Here is an 18,008-nt window from a genome sequence, read left to right as displayed (position 1 = left end):
TCCCATGGGAAAATTGCAAGATTAGCAGGTAGAAAGACACATTTTCATTTTATTCTATCTTTTCTATCTGAGGGCTTTGCAAAGTGTAAAACTGAAATTCCCATTATGCTTTTACTTAATTATGCTAACTGGTGTTCAGAAAATGAGTGCACTGTACCTAGTTTGACCTGCTAACTGCCTGGGAAAATTTTACAGTGCTCCCCACACTGTGCCTGGCTGTGATCATAGCTTTGGTTTCTCCAGCTTTCCTGACTATTGAGTGCAATGAGATGGGTTTTTCTTTCCCTTTCCTTCTTTATTCCTTTCTCAATATTCCTCCCTAATGTTGTTATATACCTGACAGCATCCCAGGAAGTTAAGACAAAACCAGTGGATTGGGCACGTTCTCCTATGTGTGACCGTAATCAAAACTGGCTAAACCAAGGTGTATCCAGAAGCTACTTTGAGCCTTTGTTCCTTTGGTTGGCATCATGTTTCTGGAAAGTTCTTGATCAGAAGGCTTGACATGGCTGCAATACATTCAACACAGGGATGTTTGTAAAGAAAACAAAGCAGAACAAAACCCACAGCCAGACACTTTGCAGTCATGGTCCAGGTCAGCTTGTACACTCTAATATATGAGAAATCACTGTTGACTTTTGCTTTGAATTCTCTGGACCTTATTTTGAACTCCCCAGGAATTTAATGTTTCTGCTATTAAATGTTTTTGCTGTTTTCCCTCTGTACATCTTTGCCTGAGATTGGAGCTGTGCACATTCCATAGCTGCTTGCATTCATACGGGTTTTGCAGAAAGAGTGCAGTGGGGAAAAGTATTGCTTTATGTCTGAAGTGAAAGAATAAAATATAAGTTAAATAATAAAGATAAAATAAATAAAAGATAAATTTAGGAGATTACTAGGTGCACTTTTGGAAGGAAGATATTTAAAGTACTGATACTTAATGACGGTTGGTCTGTTGTTACAGTGAGAAGTTAATTGTGTGTACATTGTTACCAATCCTCTCCCTTTCCATGGTGCTGACCTGGGTCTGGAAGGCCATATTAGGAGAAACTCTTGTCTCATGTTTTGCCTGGGGTTCTCCTAAAAACAGTGTTTGCAAACCTAATCTCTGTGAGGAAGGGTCTGACATGGGTCTGACCAGCAGTGCTGGTAAGTTGTGAGTGATTAGGGTGTCTCGTAAAGAGAGAAATGGAATTTCTGTGGCTTGAAGAATTTTCATCTAAGCAATTAAAAGCATTACTAAAGAATATATGACTTTGCAGATTTACTGTGAATTGGTTGGAAGTAAAGAAGAGGAAGGAGAAGGGGGAAAGGACGAAGGTGACTTACAAGGCAGCTGGAGAGGGATTTTGGACAAAGGTCTGGAGTGACAGGACAAGGGGGAATGGTTTCACACTGACAGAGGGCAGGGTTAGATGGGAAGAAATTCTTCCCTGTGAGAGTGCTGAGGCTGTGGCACAGGTTGCCCAGAGAAGCTGTGATGGCCCCATCCCTGAAAATGTCCAAGGCCAAGAGGGTCTTGGAGCAGCCTGGGATAGTGGGAGGTGTCCATGCCTACGGCAGGGGGTGGAACCTGGGTGAGATTTAAGATCTCTTCCAATCCAAACCATTCTGGGATTCAATAATGACCTAAGTGTGCTTTTCCATTTCCATCACCTTGTTCCTGGAATCGAAGCTGCAGATGACCTCACTCAGTGAGAGGAATGAGTTGACACCACTGTACAAGAAGTAGATACTGGTCTTTATCTCTTGTGGCTTTCTTCTTCTTCTCCCCTTGTATTTATTTGTGGAGGGTTGCTTCAGGTTTTCTTTCAAGTCACAAATTACTCTCATCTGATTCTTACTGACTTTCTTTTCCATATAATGTTTTCTCTTTAACATTCAATCTCCCTACACAGCATAGAAATGTGACTGGAGGCTTCAGGGTGTTATTCTCTTCTTCCAGCTCTTCATCTCCATTCCATTTTGAGTTTGAATTAAAAACCTGAATTTTTAAGGCCATAGTAGGCTTTTTGAGATCTTCTCTTTGATTTGTATTTGCTTACATTGAGTTCAGTTTGATTGGGGCTGAATCATTTTACCTTCTGGCACCTCTTAGTTATCATCCATGAAATTAATTGGTTGGTCTTGATGCTTGTGATTGCAGATAGGTGTTCCTATGGTAAAGCCATCCCTGCAGGTGGAGTTTGTGTGTTGGGCACAGCTGTTGGCAGTAAATGATCAGCTGAATGCAGCTACTGTGGGGCACTCTGGTTAAAGTGTGCATGTCTATGGCTCACTTAGGAAGAGTGTTGTATTTTTCTGCCTGTGTGGATCATGTGTGGTGATAGAGTCCAGTGTTAAATGCAAAACCAAACAAATATATGTTTTTTTATAAAGCTTGCTTCTGTGGATGCAGCCACATTTGACTTTTGGTATGTGGTCACATGAATTGAGAAAATCAACTGTAAGTGAAGGTGAGACACAGTATCCTTTGACAAATATTTAGCAACTAGCTGAAAGATGGTTCTGACAAAGTCTTCCTGAAGCTACTAAGGTAAATTTGAATATAACCTTCACTAAAAAGGAAAGTAGTTAGTGGTTCTTTTAAAATAGCCAATTAAATTAACTCATTTTGCTGTTATTTCCTTAGATTTGTTCTTTACAATTTTCTGACAAAACATTATTGCAATAATTTTTTACTTCTGTAGTTGCTGGTATGTTTTTGTCCAGTTTATTAAGTGGGTTCTGTAATTTTGGTGACTGTCTAAAAAAAATTGGATGTTCACTGCCTACCTAGTCCATAGGTAGTTCTGGGAGGTGGATACCTGCATGTAAGCTGAAAATGTGACCACATAGCTCCTTCACTAGGGAATTATTTTGCTGCAGGAGTTTGTCAGTACAACACAACTGTACATTTACTGATGCTGTGGCAAACCAGTGTTAGAGCAGTGAGCGCACAGCTCAAACACAGCAATGCAAGAACTGCAGGGAAGGGTTGCCCAGCTCCAGAACTAGCCTGTTAGTACTTTTTTTCCTAGAGATAGCAGAAGAAAAAAATGTTGTTTACTAATTTCTGGCTGAAAATGTTATTGTAGCTTGTGCCAAAACGAAAGGATGCATGTTATGTTTTCCTCATACTAATGACATTACATACCAGCTATTTCTAAAAAATACTAGTCCTATTAAATCAGAGATGCTGAACTTTATTGTTTATTTTAAGTGGGTGGGGCATATTGGATGGGGATAGGTATTTACTTGGTAACTGCCTCCCAGTGAAATGCAGTCTTCTATATTCTGTTTTCACAACTCTGCTCTTAATTGTATATTTACGAGCGAAGAAGAGCCTTCCTTTAGGAAAAAAACCCCAAACCATGGAGTGACTATTTAGCATATCATTCCTCTGCCATTAATAACTAAGTCAATAGTCAGTGAGTAGATTTTTTTCATGGCAGTCAGTGATCTTCCTGTATGTGACAGTTCACATCCTCAGTTAGAGCTGCTGTTTGATCCATCAGCCTTCTTCCTCCTGTACACTCATGCAGCTAACAGTGGGATCATTTGCAGAAACAATTAAAACCTCTCTTTCCCTGGCAGTGAGGGGAAGGATAGTGCATGCAGTGGCATTTGCTTGGCAGCAGCTCCTTTGATGGTGCATGTTTTCTTCACTGCTTGCTGCCCTTGCAGCTGGCTTTTTGTCTTGTTGAATATGACTGAATATTTTTCCATTAAAATGAATAATAAATTCTGTGTTAAATGAGAATGACTCCAGGCTGTTGAGTTTGGAACTGAACTCTTGTTTAGAATTGTTTATAAATGTTTCAACACTCTGTGTTATCACAATCCATACACAGTGCAGACACACATGCATAAGCTGTATTTCAGACTGAATCTGGTTTTTAGCTGCAGTTGCTGATCAGGCAGAAGTGCCATTTAGAAACAGCACTCACAGCTGGGAGATTTGAAGCACCTGCACCTCAGAGCACGTCCTGCTTGGGCTGTCCCCTCTGTGTCTCCTCTCCTCTACAGTGGGACAAGGCTTCCAGCAGGCACACACTGTCCTCCCTGTTTGTTCCAGCTGTTCCTGTTTGTTCCAGCTGTTCCTGTTTGTGCCATGCCCAGGATACCTCAGGGATTTAAGGATGCCTGCACCAGTGTCTGGGTGGTGCAGGCAGTTTTCTCCCTCTTCAGCAGCAGCCTTACTCCAAGAGTTTACTTTCCAAGCCCCTCCTTTCCCCCTGCCCCAGTTCCTGGCTCTGATAATTCAGCCAGTTAATCTTTTACCAGTTAGAGTGCAAGTTGTGTCAGAATTGATCAGTTTGCAGCCATGGCTCTGGCAAGAATGGAATTTCTGCTCATGGCTATCTTGGGTGTCTGGAATAGCTCTATCACATGTCTTGGCATCCAGTGTGAAGTGTGGGAGATGCAAGTTGTAAATCTCTGCTTTGAGTTGGAGCAGGGCATGGGACATGAGTTCTTATATCCCTGTGAGTGTGCGAATAATTCCCTTTCTTCCTTTCACACAATGTGCATTTACTTTCAGTAATTTAGATAAAGATGTATGTATTTTCATTAAGAAATCCTTCATTTTCCCTTCTTGCCTAGGAAGATTAAAATGCATTGCAGTACATAATTCTTAAACTCTTTGACTGCAAGTATTTGGGATTCCCTATGACAATCTCAAAACATTCTGTGGAGGCGTAGCTGTTAAAGCAACCCAAAGGAATCAGAGAGAGAGATGAAGAAAGGGCACCTCATAAGCACCTCTGGAAAGCAGAAAGATTGTGAGTTCCTTTGCAAGTGAGTTTGGAGGGTGACTTGCAGGATGTGAATACAGCATTGGGAACGTTCCTGGATCTTTTCCACAATCCTTTTAATGTGGTCACAGACTCCTGACTGGGTGAAAATAAATTTGAATTAACTTCAGTGAGTGTTGAAAACATGGAGACTTTAAATTTGTTTGGAAAAAGCATGAGGGCGTGCTATGATTTTTTTTTTTTTGTCTGTACTAATTAGTGATGACACAGCATCAAGATGGCAAAAAATGAATCATTTGGATGTTCATGAAACAAAGTTATTTTGAATGTCACTAACATGTGGCTTTTGGGAATTCTTGCAGTAATAGAATAAGGATCCAAGGAGTATTTGATGAAACAGATTTATTTGAAGAGGACAGTTATTCTTAATTTTCTTTTCTGATTAAAATAACAGCCAGATAGTAACAGCCTGTTGCTTTTTGAAGACTCTCAGGTGTGTTAACAACACATGATGGCTTTTATTATCAAAATAATCTGGCGGAATATTCTTTGGGCTAAACTATGGAGCACCTTGGCATTCATAGAGGAAGTTAGATTTGATGTGAGTAGCAACCACATATGTCTGGGAGGTGAGCTAAACCTGAGTAGTCAGGAGCAGACATCCAAAGGTTGTGTGTTTTGTGTTAAAAAGTTGTAATCAGAGCATTTCTTTTTTGAACTCAATAGAAACCCAGTAAGTTTTAGAACCTTTTCAAGGTCTAAACTCAAAAGGTTTTAAGACAGATTCTTGGCATGACCCAAAACTAAGCAAAATTTTGCTTTTTTTGTACTTACCCAGTTGTACCTTAGTTTCTCAAATTCATTGATTCCATTTCAGCATCTTTCTGAGCTTCTAAGATTTTGGTTTGATACCTTAGAGTATCTAAAGTATGTTATAGAATCACAGGATGATTTGGGTTGGGAGGGACCTTAAAGCTCATCTCATTCTAGCTCCCTGCCATGGCAGGGACACCACTATCCCAGGTTGCTCCGAGCCCTGTCCAACCTGGCCTTGGACACTTCCAGGGATGGGGCAACCACAGCTTCTCTGGACAACCTCTGCCAAGGCATCACCACCCTCACAGGGAAGAATTTTAAGAGCCAAATGTTTTCTCTAAAATGGAATGATCTTCTTTAGTTCAGCCTGTACATTCTTGACACTGCATGGATTTAATTTCTGTTGCAGAAAGACCCCAGCAAGGACTTGTGTTTCTAGAGCAGGAGCTGATCTCAAGTGAGAAAACTTCTCACTTTTCAATGATTTAGTAAGCTGGTGGAGGTTTTCCAAGCAATCGTATCTTCCCATGGAAGTTTAATTTGTGACCCTTGTGGGCTTTTGTGTAGTTTTGATATTCTCTACTTATTTTAATGTACTGAGGTTAGAGGGGGCCGTTGGGGTTGCTTTGCTGGACAGCAATGCTCAGTCTGTCACGCTGGAATACAACATTGCTCCTGGGAAAACTTTCTTCCCGTTCATCGTGGTCTGATACCTGTGGGTGGTGTGGAGATTGTGTTTGTAGAAAAGTAGTTTTGAGACTGTGCAGTACTAACATCAGCTGAAATCAGACTGAGTTTTGGAGATGGGAACAAAGAATAGAGCCTGGCCCAGGTGATGTGACCAGCCTTTTCTGGACCATCATCTGTGTTCAGAAAACAGTGGTGGAAACTCCTTGTAAATTATCTATCTTGGTAGAAGAGTTTTGTAGGAGTTTGGGAATGTTGTGTGGCTTTTCAGATCTGCAAGCTTTGTTTGTGTGCTCACAGAGCTCTTTGTTTTCTTCCTATGCTTATAATTAACAAATATTAAATTTTAAATCTTGAATTTTAAGCATTTTTAAATCTCAAATGGCTTACTTTAGAAAATAGTACATTTTTCAGGCAAATATTTTTTGATAAAGTTGTTGACTTTGAAACTGCTCTGACATAAAGCAGCTAATGAGGAACAGAGACACCCCATGTTTTTGATCTGAAACTTGTGCCTCCATGAGTTCTTCATGGGGAACTTTGTCTATGATCAGTCTGTGCTGGGAGAAAGGCTCAGCTCACCAGGCAGTAAATCAGAGAGAAGAGCTGACTGGATGATCAGAGCAATGAGTTCTAAAAAATTGTCATTTTTACCTAAATATCAGGATTTTAATTACATTAAAATAAGGGCATGACCATGCCTGACCTCTAATATCTGCCTTTCTAAACATATTTTTATTAGAACTTGCCAGAATCGTGGGAGAAGGTTGGCTACTTCTTTGATCTTCCGGATTTCTTATCTTGGAAAGCCACAGGTGTCACTGCAAGGTATGTTAATTATAACAATATGATTTTTTCTATTTTCTTATGTACATTTCTGCTTTAATTCATTCTGACTGGACCTGCTGTTATGTACATCTGTCTGTAATTCAGCCAGCCCCAAAACATCTTGAACCTATCTCCTGCCTGCACTGTGCATTCCTGAACAAAGTTGTTCCTGGGAGCAGTGGAATTCAAAGATACAGTGTGTTGCTACAAAATGTCATTTTGGAACATAAATATGATTGCTGGAGTTCCTGTGAAATACACTTTCAATAATTCTTTGAAATATATTTTGTTGACAAATTTATTGACTTTTTCGAGAATTGGAAATAGGCATTTCTTTGGCATATAGGAGTGGTCTGGTAAAATCTAACTTTAAATGGTCACTTCATTGTAAAATATGGCAACTGTGCTGCTCCACGAAAGTACCCTGGAATCCTTGCTGAGTAATTGAACAAAACCCTCTGAGAGAACCCCTTAAAAATCTGGATTAAAGTGACCAGCACAGGTGAAGGACATTTGCAGATCCTTGTGAGAAGTGAGGGCTAGTATTATTTATTTGAAATCAGTATTATTTATTTAAAATCATGCCCAGTTCAGTGCAGCTCACAGTTATTTCCATTGCAGTTTATGGTGTGGAATCTGCAAAATGTAGTCTGCTAGAAAACTGGCCACAGGATAGTTTTAGTCTCTTTGGAAATAGAGATACCTTCTTATCAAATATAGTTCTTTTTATTTGAGTACTCTATTTCCCCCTAGTTAGTTTTCCTGATTGACAGCTATTGTTAGAGCATTACATATTATGTATTCCTTGCATTATACAGCAGTGAAGTGCTGTGATTGACTTAAAAAATGCAAAAAGAGGAGTTGTGCAATGACTTGCCAGATGATAATTGATAAATGGCATCTTAAATCTTCTTCCTTTGGACTTTCAGTCAGGTTTTGCTGTCTAACTCTGAATTATGTAACAGAAGAACAACTCCGACCTCACAGATCTTGCAATCTAAACAGTCCTGTCACCTGACCCAACTCTACATTCAAAAGGATAAATCCTTGACTCCCAGATGATATTCCAGGGTCTGCATCTTGTGAAAGTACTCAAGACTTTTAGAATTAGCACACTTTGCTCAGGGCATGAGGTGAGGGAGGCTCTGAAAAAGGAGAGCAGTGATCCTGACAGCTCCATGGTCCTGCCTGGCTTTGGCTTTGTGTCCTTGGCTGCAATTTCCTGCAGGTGAAGCAGAGAATCTCTCTGAAAATAACCCCAGAGTTGCAGAGGATTATACTCAAAAGTTGAGATGCTTGAATTTAGACTGACAAGTTCATTTCCTTAGCAAGGACAATGTGATTACTCACCATCTTTTGATTGTATTGATGAGTGTCGTAAGGGAGAAAGAAATGTTAGGAAATGACTCTCTGGGCAAAGTCCTCCCTCACACTTCAGTTCAGAATCTTCTATTTTGAGTAAAATACCTCCTTGTAAATCCTTCATTGCTGTATTTAATGTGCTCCCCAAAATCAAGCCCATTGTTTTGGCTCTAGTGGATTTTCTTGTAGGATAACAAGGAAGAAAGAAAAAGACAGGAAAATAAGGACAAGAAACATTTTGCTGGCATCAAACCTTATTTTTTTTTTCCCTTTCTCTGCTTTACCCCATGTACACCTGTTTTCTGAGAATTTTCTTGTAGGTTGTTGGAGTCAAGTAATTTGTCCTGCATATACTCATAATACAGGGGAAGTGTGAATTTATCATGTATGAGATTATTACCTCTTACCACCCCTTCTACCTTTGAGCACAAAGGAGTCTATTCACAGGGCAAGACACAGTGTTAGTCAGTGTGAATCATACAGAACTTGGCCCTGATAAAAGAAGGATTTATTTTTTTAAAATTTGTTTTGGTGATGTGGATTTTACCAAAATAAATGCAATTCTGAAGGCACTTTTATAGCAAAGACCTTGCTTCTTTAAATTATTAAGGGGCTCTCTAAAACATTTTCTATGTATTTGACATTTAGAAATTATGTAAAGTCTTTTTGCCTTCAGTGAGGTCACTGTGCACAAAGTAGTGTGAGATCAGAGTTTGATGTATTTGAAAAGCAGTTCTTGATGTGTGTTTCTAAGTATGAAATTCTACGTCTTTCACCTTTCATTCTGCTGGCTTGAACTGCCTTGTTGCCAATTTTTTTTTCCAGTGGACCTATAATAAACAATAAGTGTTTCTTACATCTGAGGTGGAGGCTCAAACATCTAGAATTTTTTACCTTCTGGCTTTGTAATTGCTCTATATCTCACTGAACAACATCCACTCATCAGTTGCAAAGGATGAGTTCCAAATTTTTGATTCCTATTGTTCTTGGAAAGCTGTTGCCTGTAATGCTTCATATTTAATGTAGTTATGTTTTATTATTTCTGCTTTGGGCTGATGAACAACCATTAACTTGTCCTGAATGATCCCAGTAGCTGACTATTCTGCATTTTATAAAAATGTTACTTAAAAAATGTTATTTGAAAAATTTAAATTTTAAATGTTAATTTAAATAACATTTATTATTATAATTTAATTTAAATGTTAGTTAAAAAATTTAAACCTAGAACTTCTCAGCTTTTCCCCCCAAGGCTGCAATAACAAGTGTTGGTTTTGCCACTTGAATACTCAGTTGTCTTCTCTCAGAAATGCTGTGGTGGAGAGGAAGAGCTGTGATAGACTGCTTTTCAGAGGCTCAGCACTTCTGCTCATGCCGAGTGTGACTCACTGCTCTCCCTCCCCCATGCAGGACCTCTGGTAACCTTTCCTTTATATGGTACTTCGGCTACAGCTATCTTAATAAAATCTCAGCTCCTCTCTGGTTTAGTTACAGGCTACTGTGTTGTGGATGGGGAGTTCTTACCAGAGATGCACATCTGTAATCTTAGTGTGTTCTGGAGTCTTGTGAGGGATTACATTGCAGATAAGAATAGGGCTGAGCTGTTAAACTGGGTGGAATCCACACACAAATTTCTCAAAGGTCATGTGTGTTTAGACCCAGAGTTCTGCTTCAGGGCCATTTCCAATCATAGGCAACTCACTCACTGCAAAATGAGCTCATGTGTACTGGAATTTAAGATGAATTCTAACGAAAGAGAGATTAGACCAGTGAAGGAGAGTTTGGAAATGTAGGGAATAATGTCAGGCTGACATTGAGATAGAGGGTGTCCAGCATTGTGCTACAAGCCACTCCCAAAATGACCAAAAGAAATTGGAACAAGTTGAATATTTATGCAGGTTTTTTTTTCATATTATTATACTCTAGCTATATTAATATCTGGGGAAAGTAATGTGCTATCTGGTAGAGACTTCAGCTCATCTATGAACTTGACCCATATAATTTTCTTGTGAAAATACTTGTCCAGTCAGTCTTCAGCTGCTTGCCATCATGACATGGGAAAGTGTGGAACAGATGTTTCATATACTTCACTTTTCTAAATGATCTCCTTCCAACAGATCTCAGGATCATGAGTTTCTCAGTTTTATAAGAAAGAAATTCATACTGTTTATGGTAGTGATAGATTGCAAAGTGAAAAGCAAATGCCAGTAGTTGATAAAAAGCATTTCTGGGAAGCACATAACTAATATTTGTATCTCTGTGAAAGAGGGAGATCTCTCTTTAGTACACAGTCTATCTTCAACAGGAAGATACTTGACAAATTGTTTTCTTTCATTTATGAGTTCCTTGGCTTGTGCACGTTTAAGTAGTTGGCTCTTTATGGTCAGAAGTGATTGAGTCCTTCAAGTTTATTTGTAACCTGTTTTGAGTAGCTGATAATTATGGCTAGAGATGGCTCCATGTCACTGATTGACTTCCAAAGAGCTCCCTGGGCTTTGTCAGAGTTGATGCGAGTCCACTGGGATGAACAGGAGTAGAGTCTGGTCCCTTGTTGAATGGTAGTGAGGGAAGCTTGTAATAAAACAGTAAAGCCAGGGAGGTCCTCTAGAATCCAGGAATTGGATTCAGATCTCTGCTCAATGATTTGGAGAAGTGAATTAAAATCTGTTTCTTTGGAGGTGTTCAAGGAGCTGAATACATGTGAGGATTTGATGTTTGTTCATCCCTGTGTTTGTTCTTCATCTGTTCAACTGGTGAATCCACACATTCTTGGGAGGTTGCTTACTTTCACCACTGTGAGGTCTCTCGTGGCTGTGTCAGTGGAGCCCTCACCAAATATTTTATCCAGAATAGGCTGGAAACTTTGAGGAGGGCGAGTGCTTTTAGAAGAGGAGATTCTGTTTAGAGGCACTGTTGAAAAAACAAACCAGTGCAAGTTAAACGATTATCTGAAGGATGTCTCTGTCCTTTTCAAGGATTGGGCAATCCTTTCAGAGAGATGTGGTAACTGCAGCAGCACAGACACCACGTTTTGGGGCCAGCTGCCCTTCCCTTCCTTCCTAGCCCTGCCATGACTAATGGACACCCTTTGGCTGGGATCTGGCGCTTGGATTCTTGTTGATATTTTGTGCCTACTTCAAAAGATGTCCAGTCTAAAAATCAGGCCTTGTCTCTGGAAAGAAGGGGCCTAGGGAATATTGCAGAAAGCTGTTGTGATTAGTGCTGAGCCCATGGGCTCAGTGTCCTGAATTACACTCGGGTGTTGTGTCCTGTTTATGAAATGAAACCCAAGAGTTCAGACTTGCAGACTTGTTTAGAGAAGTCTCTGGAGGAGAGAGAATTATCTTGAAAGGCTGCTTGGGAGGGGAGGGATGGTGTTTTTGTGGATTGGATAAAGTACCATGAATTTCTTGTCATGGAGCCAAAAGCAAGTGTCCCTGTGATGGTATGTTTGCCAAATGAGAGAATTCTACTTCTATCAGGCTTTTTTAATAAATTCAAAACATGTTCTTTGGAGACTGGTGACACACAGACTGACTGATCCAGAAAGTAGGAAATGTGTAGCTGGAAAAGTTATCAGGACTGTGAAGGGCAGGTGCAATGTGGGCCATTACTATTAGATTTTTTTTTTTTAATTTAAAAATGATATGTCCTTGAGTCTACCGAGTAATCTGAAAGAATTCTGTGTGCTGGAGAAAAAAATTGTCGGCAGGTCTCGTTAATGTTAGCCAGGAAGCACACAGGCAAACAGGAAGCTTTAGCTATTGTTATTGTACAAGTGCCCTTTACAAAATATTAGCAAAAGAAGCTTAATGTGTTTTCCACAAGAACAGGAGCCCTTCAGAGTGTCTCAGTGAAGAAAAACTGCAGTGTCCCCTTCCAACAACTTCAGACATACATTGAGAGGTTGCACTGCAGAGGCTTGCATTCAGATCTTCAAATATTTACTACTTAATTTTTTGAAGTTGTTAGGATTGTTAATTAGCTGTGACAGTATCTATCCCTTCATTTTCTGTTATGTTCATTTGTTGCTAAAAAAAAAAAAAAAGCCAGCTAGGTCAGTGTAGAAAGGATTGGGGGCAGGGGATGTATTCCTGGCAGTTTGCCACAGAGACACTGAACTGAGCCAACCATGAAGTCATCGTGAACTCAGGGAGTCTCACTAATCCAAGGCAATGTGTCTTAATTTGACAAAGCAAAGGCTGCTTGATAAGCAAGTCCAGTTAGAAATGCTGTGAAATGGGGGTGTTTGTTAAGTGGAGATTGTGGACAAGAAATGTGGTGATCTGAAAGGAATCATCTTGGTTTCAGGTCCTTCCTCCCCCAAGCCCAAAGGCAGGCTTGGCTCCCTTCTCCCCTGCAGCTCGGGCTGTGCAGTGGCTTGATGTGAAATTTGAGAAACATATGTAGTTTTCTATTTCAGGAAAATGATCTCAGGGATTGAATGTGTATTTTGTTGGCTGTTAAGCTCTGATCTTGCCTAGTGTGGTAGTTTGAGAGTGTGTGTGTATGTGAGTGTGTGTGTGATGGTTAAAACATTCTCCAGCACTTAAAAAACAAAATCATAAAAACAAATCAGAGTTCATATATTCATTGCTGTTAAAGGTCTTATTTCTTCAGTCTCAAAACATCCAACATCTGAAGAAGACTCTTAAATAATTGTACTGGGTGTATCAGAAAATGTCTTTTATTTTTCCATAATAATTATTGACATTTACTTGAGCTGATGAGTGGTGCACACACAGTTTCCCATCAAAGCAAGGAAACTCTATTTAAACAACTATTTCATTGTTGGTCCTGTGCAGAAGCAATGGAGATATATGAACAGTATAATTATTAACTTCTGTGAGGTTGAGATGACAATCTCTCCTTAATAATATTCATAAAGAGATGCCTGGGAGTCTGAGATTCCTCTTGCTGACATCCTCACTAATGGTGGGACTGGATAACTGTTCTTCACTGGGCCTGAGTGGGAGTATTGAAGGAGGTTGTGGTGTTATAGCCTTAAATTCTGAGGAAAAATGAGACATAAACCACAGAAGAATTTGTTGTCTTTCAGTTCTCTTAATCTCATATTTTTTACAATCATTTCAGTTCTCCTCAGAGCCAGGCTGGGTGCTCAGGGTGTTTCTTTTGCATTAGCTCCTGTGATCCCCATCAGGGATCAGACCCTCATGGTACGAGGGATGTAATAAACAATCTGTCATCTACTTTGAACTCTTTCCTTATGTGAAACCCTATGGAAAGCCCCCTTGTCCCCTGTGAGATTGGGTCTCAGTTCAGCCTGAGCTATATAACAATTGCTTCCTTGCATAAATTTGAACCAGATAAGAAAATAGCCATGTTTATGAACTCCTGGGTCATTTACAGCCCCAGCAGTGTTTTGGTGTGCACATATATAATGCATGTATTCACAGTAAATTCTTAAAAACCACCCCCCTGAAAACAATAACATTCCAGGAGCGTTCTCATCTAGAGAAGAGAAGAAAATCTGTGTAGCATGAAGTCTGTGCACTGTATGTGTACATACACTGCTTAGAAGTATTAAAACTCAAAGAAATTTATTATCCCATAAGGGCCTCTTTTGTATTTTCTTTTTTTTTTCTTTTTTTTATTTGAAAACCCCCGAACCTTTACTCCTCTGTAATACCTTGCATATGAAAGAACCTTAATAAATTCAGCCCTTAAATGTGCTATTAAGCAAGAAAGTGGCATTGTTATTTTATAGCTGGGAAAAGAGCCGTATAATTTGAAGGGTAACATTCTTCAAGTGTTTAGCTGGGCATCCAGCTTTCTGTCTAACTTACAGTGAGAATTAGGTGTCGTATTCCATAGGCATTTTCACAGATCACACTATAAATTATTTATTCTGGACCAATTCTTCCTCCAGACTTCCCAAACAAATGCCTTTCACCACTGGAGTGTTCCTCCTCTGCCTCTCACTGTAATACATGGCTGTAACAACAGTCTTGGCCTGGAGGGCAGTTTACCTAGGTTTGCTTTATTTTTTTTGGCTGACTCTCTCAATCTGCTTAATGTTAGTAACTTTCACTGGAAATTCTCCACGTGCTTTAGGATGACACTGATGGTGTCAGGGTTGATTTACATTATCTCTTTAAAGTAGCATTAGCTTGCCTAGGACTTTTTCCTCTTATTTATTTTAGAATTCGTGTTCTTCAGAGAGGAGCCTTTTAACTGTGAAATGTAAATAACCTGACAAGGAAGACTTCAAAAGAAAATGAGTCTTTGTCCATGGCAGTGATACCAAGCTTGCCAACTCCATAACCTTTAAAACAGAGCACTTTTATGCTTGACCTGTCATCTGCCTATAAAAATAATCTTAGATCAATGATACAGTGCTTTCAAGAATGTGTCTGAAGAAAGCAGGCATTTCTATGGATGTGTTCTGTCATTTCTTCATTGTGATGGACCATCTGCTGCTTTAACTCTCAGTAGGATCTGGTTATTGATTTGGTGTAAGTGCCTGGCTCAGCCTTTTGCTTGCACTGAGGTGATGAACACTTTTACTGCAGCTTGCAAATTGATGCTGCCAGATAGCCAGCCTGATATTATATAAATATATAATGTGTTATATGAAATCACCAAGGGTTTGTTTTCGCCTTCCCCCATTCTTTATTCCAGTGCCATTCCATTAAGCTGTTCTTTAGATGAAAGGTTGTAATTCAGTCTTCAGTGGATGAAATGTATATGTACTTATGGAATCAAAGACATTCCAAGAAAGGTTGTTTATTTTCTTACTACCTTCTTTAATTAAATGTCGATGGTAGGATTCTGACTGACTTCAGAGAAACAGATGAAGCAATTATGCTTGCAGTGTGATCCAGCAGGGATGACTAGAGTTCTGCGTCTTGGTTGTTGGACACTGCATGCATAGGAAACTCAATTCTCCTGTGGACAGGAGAGTTGGAATTTCAGATTCCCCCATGGCTGTTGGTTTAATTTTAAAATGAAGTGGAAGTTCTGAAATGTCTATATTTTATATTTTACTATTACGTCACTTCAGACAATATTTGAGTTATATCTCTGTTCAGCTTGCTGACACTCAGCTTTGAACTGGAGCTGGGAATCTCAGTTAAAACCTGTGTCTGTGCACTTTATTTTATTTCAAGTGCTCTGTCTCAAGACTTGTCTGCCTGAGTTCTGATCTTGCTGCTGTTCTGCAGTGTGGGTGTATCCTGAGACTCTCTGGAGAGAGGACTGGGGAGCACAGGTGTTCCTCAGAGGGCTGTCCCTGTGTTCCCTGGCAGGCTGGGGCTGTCCCAGAGTCACTCCCAGGATCCATGTGCCAGTGTTGGAGTAGAAGAGAATTTATGGAAGGTGACCCAACTATTGCCTCTAGTTCCCATGCACAAGTCTTTTTTTGTCAATGTGGGAAAGAAAGTAGGAAAGCCTTTCATGCTGTAGGTGATTGGGAAAGATAGAAGGCTGTGCAGAGAGATATGCCTGTTAAATCCAAAACTCTCCCCACCCCCGAAGCCCACTTGCATTTACCCATACATAGTACGTGGAGTTAGGATGACAGAAATAACTTCAGCTTTCACTTACTGTAGTTTGAAACTATTTAGAAACACTCTTCTAATATCACTTTCCAAGGTGAGCTCATTCTTCTGAGGAATGAAGCTGGATCTGCACAATAACATATTTTCATATTTAATTAAAACTGATAAGAGGGGGAGAACATACCACAAAATACAAAGAAAACTATTTTCCTGTGATTTCCATCTTCTGAGCTTCCCTCCATGAAACTATTTGGTAGCTTCTGATGCTGGTTTGTCATTGTATATAAAATACCTCAAACAGACCCCCTTGGAGAAAAATAAATACTGTGAGGTAACTTTACTTTCAGACAAGAAATGAAGTGTTCTTCATGTCTTTATGGAAAAAGTTGGTGTGGTGTTGTCCTTAATTCCTTGTGCACAGCATCTGTACAGGAGGTTAAGCCCCAGAGTGCTTTCATCTCCCTGCAAAGAAGGGAAAACAGGGAATGTGTAAGAGCATGATACACTGCTGGCACCTGTTCTTCATGTCCATCCCATCCCATGCCATTCTTGCCCTCAGTTCCACTCTGAAGCTCTGTGGGCACATGTGCAGTCTGGATTTAGTCTCCTTCACAGATGGCATCTTTCATGTGCCATCTTGGGCCATGAGATAGATATAAAAATAAATATATATAATTTGAATGTGTATCACAAAGACAAGGTGAAGTTCTTCAGTGCTCACCATTCCTCATGCTGTTGCCCCAGTAGCACCAGGTGTAAATCGAACAGGGGGGCTCTCCAGAGGGATTCCAGTTTAAGACTTTCTGGGTTTGTATATTTTGTCCTGTAGCAGCTCTTAATTTGTGTATAAGGACAGTTCATAAACAGATGTTGAATCTCAACATGGTGCCTGCTATTTCCTGCTGTTTCTGACCTGCCTGGAATACAGACAATCCTTATTCACGCCAGTTAGCTCCACTGGTAATCTGCCCAAGAACATTTCCTGATACCTCTTTCTTTTTCAGGCTGTCTCTTTAAATGTGGATCAAAAGAAACTCATACCTACTAAAATGTTAAGAGAATTCTGATTGCCCAACCTATCAAGAGATGTATTAATTAAAGTAGGTGCTTATTTGCTTTGGCACAGAGAAAGGAGGAGGTAGAATATAAAGAATGATGTCCAAACTAGCAGAAATTTGTGACTGTGATACCGGCTGTGCTGATGGAAATAATTTCAGGGTGATTAAGGCTTCATCCACTATCTCATTTTTTGTTGGTTTATCTGAAAGGGCCTCTATTTGTGTGTATATGCATAAAGTAGGGACTACAGTTTTACCTCATTAAATGTGAAACTCTGCTTGGAGGAACATTACTCAAGAAAACCACATCAGGCCAAGGTTATGAAAATGCAGACTTGTTTAGAGAATGCATTTTAATATATTGAAGCCTCAAGCCATGTACCTCTGCTCCTGAGAGCTCTACCTGAAAACTTTCAGGCTGAATAATTTAAGGTTTGGGTTTTTTTTTTACTCTTTCTGCAAGAAATACTAGTCTGATGTTTTATTTTCTTAAAGTCTGAACTCCACATAACTTTTTTTCAGAACTGTTTATCCTCACTCCAGACATGAACCTTGGAAAGGTGGCAGAAAAAACAAACAGCTGCTGTGTTTTTGGGCAGTCTGCATTCCTTTAAACTCTCTGAGATCAGACTTGTGCTGAGATTTTCAAATTATTTGTCCTAGGGCTTAACCACTTTCACTCCTGCTTAAAAGTCAGTGAATTTGCCATACTGGTGCTTGTGAGAGCTGTCATGCAGAGCCTTAATGATTCAAGAATTATGAATATATGATGTGTTCTTAGGGCTTTTTATTATTGTTTCATTCAAACTTCACCTACCTCCCTAATCATCTTTCCATTTTTGGACTCCAGTTCTTTTTTTAACTTAAGCATGTTGCTTAAGATATTCTAAGGAACTTTGTTTTGATTTTGGTTTTGGGGGTAAATTTGATACATATGAAAATGTTATTAATGGACCAAGGTGGAGGTAGTAAAAAAGACTGCCACATTCCCAAGGCCCAGAGTC

At 39.6% G+C, this 18,008-nt stretch overlaps 1 protein-coding gene across 5 annotated transcripts in view; it reads left to right on the top strand.

The window, feature by feature from the left end:
* FGGY (FGGY carbohydrate kinase domain containing) overlaps nucleotides 1-18,008 on the top strand; it is a 129,506-nt gene that overhangs the window by 16,485 nt on the left and 95,013 nt on the right. For all 5 annotated transcript variants that reach the window (XM_031505565.2, XM_031505566.2, XM_077785326.1 and 2 more), the window contains one exon: nucleotides 6,982-7,067. In XM_031505565.2, the coding sequence (XP_031361425.2) occupies nucleotides 6,982-7,067 (86 nt within the window). The remainder of the gene's footprint in view (nucleotides 1-6,981; nucleotides 7,068-18,008) is intronic.

The sequence above is a fragment of the Lonchura striata genome, chromosome 9 (genome assembly GCF_046129695.1).
Source record: "Lonchura striata isolate bLonStr1 chromosome 9, bLonStr1.mat, whole genome shotgun sequence".
In the NCBI taxonomy this organism is placed as follows: Eukaryota; Metazoa; Chordata; class Aves; order Passeriformes; family Estrildidae; genus Lonchura; species Lonchura striata.
Note: the sequence above shows the minus strand (reverse complement) of the source record. Positions and strands in the feature narration are given on the sequence as shown.